At 37.6% G+C, this 9,646-nt stretch overlaps 1 protein-coding gene across 1 annotated transcript; it reads right to left on the bottom strand.

The window, feature by feature from the left end:
- Positions 1-323: 323 nt before the first annotated feature.
- On the bottom strand, positions 324-7,985 carry LOC145710751 (uncharacterized). Its single transcript, XM_081788474.1, has 10 exons — positions 4,007-7,985; positions 3,922-3,961; positions 3,535-3,800; positions 3,389-3,475; positions 1,608-3,350; positions 1,346-1,506; positions 1,188-1,265; positions 946-1,018; positions 834-893; positions 324-789 (listed from the first exon to the last, which is right to left on the bottom strand). Exons 5-10 carry the CDS (start codon positions 1,843-1,845, stop codon positions 752-754), a joined length of 648 nt encoding a protein of 215 aa, XP_081644600.1. The 5' UTR covers positions 1,846-3,350; positions 3,389-3,475; positions 3,535-3,800; positions 3,922-3,961; positions 4,007-7,985; the 3' UTR covers positions 324-751.
- Between the last annotated feature and the right edge of the window lie 1,661 nt (positions 7,986-9,646).

Genomic DNA, 9,646 nt, shown 5'->3' with positions numbered 1-9,646 from the left:
GAGCGAGCCCGCGGTTCCACCAATAGAAAATAAAAATAACAGTGTCCAGGCAGGATTCGATCCCACTCTACCAATGTATTGGCAATGTTACCCGACCCTATCCGATACTAACTAGGACATGGGTAGAAGTCTCCAATTGTGGCAGGGTGAAAAAAAAATTTTTTTTTCTGAATGGCTCATCTGAAAGAGCTTCTCAAACTGTATAAAAAACGTTTTTACAGTCTGCCCAAATCTTTGAAATTTTCGAGATTTGGACTTGTCAGAGGTGGAAATTCCGAAATTTTAACTGCTCGTAGAGCAAAATTTTTCCATAACAAATTTTTTTTTCTATTTTTTTTCGGAAACTCTATAGTCGAATCTATGTGCTCGCGAAAATTGAAGCAGATCGGGCAACATTTGGGCTGCAAAAATTTTTTTTTGAGGATTAGTTTTGCATTAATTTTGCAAATATAAAGCATATACTTTTATTTAATTACAAACTACAAAAAATTAATCAAATAATGCTCTAAAGTCACTTGAGGTCATTTGAGGTCATCTGAGGTCATTTGAGGTCAACTTTTTTTTGCCGGTAAATTACATATTTTTATTTATTTGAAACATGAAAACGATTATTTTATCAATTTTAAAAACAAAAAATAATTTTTATACCGTGCATATGTGTAAGATGCAAATAAAAAAGCACTTTAAACTAAAAAGAATGAGGCATGTTGTGTTTGTTCCTTCTCGTTTTGTTCTTCTTTTAAAAATCTTCTCAGTCAGAAAATCCAGGCATTCTGCGATGAAAATTTCCTTAATATTTTTAAAATTTAAAAAATAAAGATACAAGCAATTACTTTTTTTTCTCGACGGCATAAGAGAGAGTTTAGAGCAGTCAAAGAAGATTGTTTGACGATCTGAAACTTTAACACTGAGGATTTCGACCATATTTTTCATGTTTATAAATACCTTTCTTTCGTTTAGGAAGACTCCGTGGTTCTGGATAACTGTCATTCGCTGTTAAAATTTGTTTTTCGACGCTCTATTAAAAATAATTTAAAAGGCAAAGATTTCAGATAGTAAGATATTTGAAGTTACTGTAAAATATTCTTTATTTAAGGACTTGTTTGCTTAATATCCATTTTTCGAAAAGAATGATGCCGGGGGCAGGGTCCTTAAATCTAAGCTTCTATGAGTATCCTCAATTTTACCTGAATAATTGAGACGATTAATTGACGAGCATAATTGTCTTTCAGATGAACTTTATCTGGCGAAAAAAAATGCTGTTTGAGGCTTCTGAAGAATCGGTACTCAAAAACATTCAATTTTTTAGTTCTATTTCCAATTAAATGAAAACCTCTTCCTGTTTTACTCGATAATAGTTAGCTAAGCTAGGTACTTTTGCACTTAATATCTTCTTGAGCCATTTTTGTGTTGATTCTTCAATTGTTCTAAGCGGCTTAGCAAGTGGAAAAGGTTGAACAAAGAGGATTTTTCTTGCATTCGTAAACAGCGATGTAAGGGTTCTATGTAAAACCTTTGAAAAGTTCTTTTATTTTTATTTTGTTAATTATCTTTATAATCGGACATAGATAAAAAAAATGTTCTTGCGACGATTTAGATAGAGAAAGAACTATCCTGAATTGCTTTATCTAGGTCAACATCTTGGAATGCCAGTGTTGATGCCTTCAGAATATTGTTGTGTCCAGCATAGACTAGAACTGTTCCGGAGACGCGCGAATGACAATTTGTATGGCAATTTTCGCATAAAAATCTCTCCGGTAGATTTTCACCATAGTTCCAGGCATTCCGGCTCTTGATTTGAAGAATTGGTCTTCTTTCCTCATCGCAGATTTGTCCTACTTTCATCAGGACTGCTAATTCAGTTAAACAGGCACCAGAATATGACGTAATAATCCAGTTTTTTTTCTTTAATTTGTGTTTTCCGAAATATTTTATCTAAAGTGGTGTTTGAATAATTTCTTACTTTAGCTAATGAAACACATATATAAGGGGACTCCGCGGAAAACCAAAAGCAGGTCGCACCCTCATATTTTGAAAATTTTTACGCGTCTACTTAAAGATCTCAAGATGCTCATTCAGAATCGCGATTAAAAATTGTATCGGGGGCATCGGGATATAGATATGATGGCCGCCGAAAAGAGGCCCACAAACCATAAAATCGAATTTTTCTCGAATTCCCAATACCCCCGATATGATGTTTATTCGCGATTCTGAACAGGCATATCAAGAGCTTTAAGAAAATGTGTTCAAAATTATCTCTCCATAAGGACGCCCCCATTAAAGTATTTTTTCCGCGTAGACCTAACTGTTCTATCATCTTTTTATATTCAAACAGTCCTGTGAATCTCCGAGAAGGAAATTTGTTTTTTCGTATCCGAAGAAACATGGTCGGCGCCAGCACTCTCGTTCATGCCCTTTGAACCATAAAGACTCCATAACTAATGTATGATATTAAGGATAGAACATGGATATTATGGATAGAACATCGGCTGAGCGCGGCTGCCCGTTTAGCGCCCCGCCATGACCGTTTTTTCAGAGACCCGTCAAATCTGAACGGTAAATGATTTTATCTTTATTATTTTTGCTTTATGATCATCAAAGCCTATTCTTTTATACAAACAATTTGAAAATATCAAAATGGGATAACTTGGTCAAAGTCTCGGAATGAGAGCGACTCTTTCAAAGCCCTCTATAAAAATCTAAAGATTTATTTTGAAACTCAGACTAGAAATAAAAGGAAAGTAGAAGTGAAATAGAAGACTAAAAGTGAAGAAGTCGGAGCTCTACAAAATCGAAGAATATAATTCATCGTTCAGATTAGACGGGTCTCTGAAAAATAGATAACGACGGGGCGCTAAACGGGCAGCCGATCTTATATTTTACGCTTAAGATGGAGAAAACAATTTTTCAATTAACTAGTTTTCCATTTTTCTAACATAGATATTGCGCTCATTTTTCTGACCTGTGTCGAGGCATCACCCATGTTCCGTTATGAGAACATACAGACAGTTTGAATCGATGATAAATATTAAATATCTTCTGTGTTTCAGGATTTGATTGAAGAATGGCTGTTTTATTTTATAGTCACACGGGCAATAAAAAAAATTATAAGCATTCTGAATTCAATGATTTGATTTCTTCTTTCTTTTGCCTTTCTTTTACTCACAGAAAAGAGAATTTCAAAAACAAGAATTAACAATTAGGAATATTTGTATTTAACAACGAGGAAAAAAAATGTAATCGTGATATTTCCAGATCAGGAAAAACGGACTCTTTTCGATTCAGCATTGACTTCACTTGAATGCTGTGCGACTCTTTTTGATGGAGTTGTTTTATTGCACACCCAATGACTTAAATTTATGAACTGTATTTATTAATATTGCCATACTTAATTTTTTTGAGTTGATTTTCCTTGATCTCAAGAATATTCGACGATGTTATTTCTGGTGTTCCAGCTTTGAATTCTTGCTCAATTCTTTAATAATTTTTATAAATAATTTTAAGCAACAAATAATTTTAAAGATTTTTTTTAACCTGTTGAGCACATAGACCGCGCAATCACGATTCGTTTGCGGAACATTTTCGCGTTTTTTCTTCCAAGGGCCCTGATCATTCAGAATTTTTCCAATAGTATCAAGAAGTTTTTTTTTCGAACTATCAATGGCGTTTTGATAATTTCCAATAGCCCCATTTGTATCATAGACAGTAACTGAGCGAGATTTGACATTAACGATCAAGAGTGCCGCGTGGTTTTCATCTTTTGATGACAGCAATAATGGTGCACAAATTTTTTTTCGTTTCTTAAGGCTTGGGTCATTATAAGTGCCTTGAGTCATGTTTCCGACGGAAGATGTAGGATATGAGCAAAAATCTGTTTCTCGAATTTTAAATTCGGACAAGATAACGATTTTGACCCCGGACTTTGGAAATTTCCGCTTTCAGAGAAGATTTTGATATTTCGCTTAAGAAAAACAGAAAATTAGGTTTTAAAGCTCTAGAGTCACACCTTTGGCGGGCCACAGGGTAGAGGATACTGACTGTTTTATTTGTATTTTCTAATCTTAAGAGCGCAATCTTAATCAGGGTTCTCTAGAGCATATAGCCCTGTTTTAGTTAATGACGTTCGGTCGTTAAAACCCTTAACTGAGCTTGAATATCTGTTGCAGAGTAGACGTAATCGCTGATTGTTTGTTTGTTTGATAATTCTCGAAGATTGACGGGTCTTCTTTGAGGCTGATTTTTATTATCAATAATTATTGTTCCGTCTTTCTGTCCGATTTTTCTGGAAAATGTGTTTCCAGAATTTCGAACACAGAGACTAATTTTTCCACTGGAACAGAGATCGCAGCTGCAGACTATGTCTTTTGCATAAAGAGCTCCTCTTGCTGCGTCGAAGTTTATCATACGAATCGATTTAATTGACGGTATGTTGAGATTTACGGAAGATTTCGTGGTCTCTTCATTTTTATTCTTGAGAATGGCATATTCTCGCCCAGCAAAATTTTGTTTTGCGCGTTTTTCTTTTTCTTCTGTCCGCAGCTTCTGCTCATTTTCCTTCAAGAATCCGAGGCATTCATCAAGAGTACCACAGCGATTTACAAGTTTCGCATTTTTTATCGTGGTAGCGCAGTGACTATGGGCGCCATCGACGAGGCCTCAGAATTCTAGAATTAGTTTCGCGGAAAAAATACCTTTTCCATGGCGGCTGGTTTTGAAAATATAAGTTCTCCGCAGGCCATCGTTATTTGAAATGGCATGGTGAAAATGTTCCCTCGATTTGAATTCAGAGCTCGCATTATGTAAAACAGGGTTCGGGAAATTCAAAGATCTTATAAATCCGCAAGATCGAAATAGACCATTACCTACCGACGAGCCATAATGGAATTATCGTCAACATTAAAATGCAAATTTTAACCCTTTCGAACCCTTTCAGAAATCCTGTTAATGACTGTGAAATTTATGTTTCGATTTTTAAAATTTTCAACAATCATTTTTTCCGCCTCAATCGGCGCTCCGGCAAATTTCTTCTCCATAAGAAAATGAAAGTATTGCATTTTTTGTATTTCGTTTTCATTCCATCGAGCGACCGCCGTTAAAACGTTACAATTCAATCCAAGGCGCCCGGCTTGAAGATATTCATGCTATTTTTAGGGTTCATGTAAACAAGCCAAGCGAAATTAATGAATTTTCTGATCCCGAACTGTGACGCAGTATTATTTTGAAGAACAAACGTCGAGGCGTAGTCAAGCTTTCCACGGGTCTCAGAAAGTTCTTGCTTATAGACACACTTGACGTATTCATTCGATACAATTTAAGACCCTCGGCTCAAGATGAAGACTCCCTGGCTTAACATCTCCATGTTCATATACTTTAAGATCTTCTTTATTTCTGCTCTTGTCGATGCTATGGGCAAGTGTTTCTCTCGTCATACTTTTAAGCTGATCGAAGAATTGCCGTATTGGCATTTTACCGCGAGTTTCGCTACCAGAAACAAAAGCTGTCTCAGCTTTAACTCCAGCTTTGAGGAGTTCGAATCTGTCAAAGGCAACGGTCTCGTCAGGATGCATTTGTACGACTTTTTCGAATATTTCTCGATCAAAGTCTTCCATAAATTCATCCGGACCAACGCAACTCTTGTGAGTGCAGTCGCTGCAGGATGTTGAATTTTTTTGGGTGAACAAAGCAACTTGTCTTCTTTTTACGATCAGTGACACAATATTGTTTGTCCGTTGTTGCACAGGTGCTCCTTTCCAAGATTTCTTTGAAATTGAAGCCTGCCAATGCGGGAACGTCTTATGGAGGGGGGCTTTTTTATCCTCAAGATCTTGTTAGGACCTGTTAACGGATTCTGCGATGAACTGTGATATCTAAGAAAAGAGTCTCCTGTCCTAATTTCTTTCCAAGGCTCTGCGCAGCCTTCTCATAAGTTCCCTTGTTAAGGCAGGACTAATAAATGGTCTTAATCATATCATGGTGTGATTTCCATTACAGTGACAATAAATTTATAATAATTCACGATTTAAGACCCTATCTCGCAGGCGCATACAACTTGCGTTGTACGTGAGGGCGGAATGTAGTAAAATGGAGTCATACTTTTGAACTCCTTCAAAGTTAGGTGTGTAAGCTGTGGATATTCACTAATAAATTCAGCGTGAAGTTCTTCAAGAGTTTTTTTCAGTATTCTTCTCGAAGTGGTCAGAGACTGAGTCGTTGGTCGTAGCAAGTCAATTTTATGGGTTCGCGTATCACATTTTTCACGAAGATATTTCAAGACAGTGCGGTCAAGAATTAAGGATTCCCTTAGAGTTGCTTTCTTTTGACTCGGATCAATGAAAGCTCTCTCGTCAAGAAATGCGTCTATTGCCGAAACAAATATAGGATTATAGACATGATGGAGATCGTAAAATTCATTAATTTTATAATCCAATCTAATGAAATATTCGCGGATTTGATCTGATTGAAATTGGCATAATTTTCCCCAGATTCTTTTTCATCTGCAAGCTTCTTCAGTTTCTTTTTCTAAAGCGAGGTCGCTCAACTTTCCGATATTTATAATAGGGTGTTTTTCCATTTACTCTATCAATATTGTTTTGGACTTTTTGACCGGTCCTTAATTCCAAATGTCGAGGAAAGAACATGAATTCTTTCTTGCGAATTATTTTCTTTTAATACCGCTTTTAAAATCACGTTCTCATTTTTCCAAGTTGATTTGTCAAGCATATTTTTCATTATTTCACTAGAATTATAATCTTTTATAAATTGTTCTATTCTTTTATAAAATTTTCTCTTCACAAACCTTGGTAAAAGCTGCATTTTGATGAGAGTATTTTGATTCTGCTCACTCAGGTTTTGCATTTCACTTTTAATTTCCTCGGTTGTTTTCAAAGTTGACAGAGCTTCCAAAATACTTGGAACGGAAGATGTACTGGCAATTTCTTCAAGTGCACCTATCAAGTTTTCTTTTTCAAGTTCAAGCCGCTCAGCGGGATTTTCATCTATCCAATCAGGATCAGAGTCATCTTCCTCAGAATTCGTCGTTTTATTCTTTTTAAGAATAGAGCGAGGCTGAATGTTTAGTTCCTGCTCTTGGTTCTGTTCAACACTTCCTTCCTCTTCTCTAGAGGCGCGTGATATTTTTTCGAGACGAACGTCAGCATCCAAATGCTCTATCGTTGATTTTGATAGAATCCCGACTTCTTGAGGCATAAAAAGCATCTGCTCACTTGCCTCGACATTTTTCGTTAACACTGTAGGCAAATTTTTTGATGAATGCGGTGCCTCTTGATTTTCAAGAAGATAAGGCTCTTCAGATGATTTTTGCACCCTGACAGGTTCTTCTCTAACAGCTTGAACTAGACCGGAGCCGAAGTCATCTTTGTGATTACTCACGTGGTCTTCAATATGCTCTAATGGGATCCTCTGGCAGCATATAAAGCAGGTTGGCAAAACGCATTGTCTGATCTCATGCTGTCGTTTTACCCGGCCATTCTGTTTTGTTGGACGACTTCCACAGCATTTGTAGGCATCTTTTCTCTTCAATAGCTTCACATCATAGTCTTTGCTTGTGACGGAAGCCGTACAGTTACCAAGGTGATTATTGTATAAATCCAAAGAAGAAAAGTGCTTTTTGCAATCTTATTTTTGATAAGAACACAGCATACTTAGACAATCCTGATAATTATTATCTTTCCTGTGCAGACTCGACCAGAGCATATTTTAACATGATCATGAAATGCTGAGGCAGTAGAAGATGTTGGAAAATTATTTCCACATTTACGACAACAAGAGTATCCTTTGATGGATTTTAACAGCGCTCAAGCTAAAAAGCTAGACAAGTCCTGGGATTGAACAACGGTTTCCCGCGTCCGGCCGGGGTGTGCTACCACTGGATCAACTCGCCGAGATCTCTATCGAGATTTTGAAATGATACTCTGAACGGTCGGGCCTGAGCGCTGCTAGGACCCATCACCTTTATAATTGGACAATTTAATCGATGGACGAGACGTCGGTCCATTGTATCTATTGGGTTGTAAGCGGTCGTTTGGGCAGACAAGTAAAGATAGAAAAATTTTTAGGTAAAATATTTTTCATTCTTTGAAGGTCTGTTCAAAAGGCCGCCTACCACCCTTTTTGTATTAAGCTCTTTAACTAAAAACTTTGCAAAAAGTTTTTCTGCTTCTTTCGCCGTAAAAGCGGGAGAAGATTTCAGCTTAAGAATGTTAGAAAATTCTTAAAAAACGATTATACCTTTGAGAGAATATCACCTAATTTTGACTTTTTCTTTGACGATATTATCTTTGTCACATCATTGATTATTTTCGTGGCAAGTTTATCAGTCATTGATAGAAAACTAAGCTCTCTTAGAGAGTCTGCAGACCGTTGATCGGTGATTTCGACCGATGCGGCGATCTCGCGGAGCCTACTTCTTGCCAGAGCTTGCCTTAAGCCTGTTGTTTTTGCTTTTGATTCTTTCTTGAACGCGTTTCTTAGGGAACGAGTTGAAGAATTTGTTCTGGTTAATGGAAAATTCTTCGTCCGACTGCACTCAAGAAGACTTGGTCTATGAGTGCTTGGTTTGCGTGCGATTTTTTGGAAGCGTGATCGTGTGACATTTTCAGTTTTCGTAAGCGCCTCAAGGTGACCATTTTGCGATTGTTTTATCATTTCCATCGTTTCTTCGTGATCTTGCAGATATTGATTCTCCGGTGTGTCCATCGAATTTTGAATTTCTGTCCCGTTGACATGATTGTAAGTGTAGTCGGAATCTTGTATATCCTCACTCACATTTTCATGACCATAACTTTGCAGGTGCGAAGAGCAATCTGCTTCCGCTCCTAATTCATTCACTGAAGACGTCGATAATTGAATTTCTGAATCCTCATCAATCGTAAGAGAACTTATATCTGGCACAGAAGGCGCTCGTTCGTTCATTATGTCGAAATCTGATGAAGATGGTACACTTGGAACGCATCCGTTCATTATGTCGAAATCTGATGAAGACGGTACACTTGGAACGCATTCGTTCATTGTGTTTATATGGTCAAGATCAGGGTCTCGAAAAATACGAGGCCAGGCGGCAGCCACAACCCACTCATACTCTTTTGGTTTCCACCTCTTAGAGACCCACCTCCGCTGGCCGCCAGGGTTCAGCGGCCACTTGGTGATTCATCTTGCGTTAACGCGACCCAGTCCGAATTTTACATTATCCGAGGCTGAAATTCGGTCTCCAGTGGAATCCAGCGGCCAGCGGCTGGCTTTGCCGCCAGAGCGTGGATTCGAAAAATGAATGGAGGCCGTAAGCGAAGGGCGCGCGGAGTATGAATAAATCCTCGCCGCCGCATGGCTGCCAATTTTTCGAAACCCTGGTCAAGATTCATCACACTTGGAACTCGACCATAAAAACCTCCGTTAAATCAGTCAGTTCAGAGTTATTCGCCTGAACCTCATCGTGGGAATAAACAGAAATGGTGTCAATATTAAGAATTGACGGAGCTGTGCCAAGCGGTTCATTTAGATTATCAAGTCTCTCGAGATCAAGAACACTGAAATGCAAAATTAACTTTAATTCAATCAATCTTGAACGAATAAAAACCTTGGTACTTGAAGAAGATTAACAGGAGCTTCATTGGGGTCAAAGTCATAGTTA

Source organism: Oikopleura dioica, chromosome YSR, assembly GCF_907165135.1.
Source record: "Oikopleura dioica chromosome YSR, OKI2018_I68_1.0, whole genome shotgun sequence".
In the NCBI taxonomy this organism is placed as follows: domain Eukaryota; kingdom Metazoa; phylum Chordata; class Appendicularia; order Copelata; family Oikopleuridae; genus Oikopleura; species Oikopleura dioica.
The sequence above is the reverse complement of the archived record's forward strand: the minus strand, read 5'-3'. Positions and strand labels throughout refer to the sequence as shown.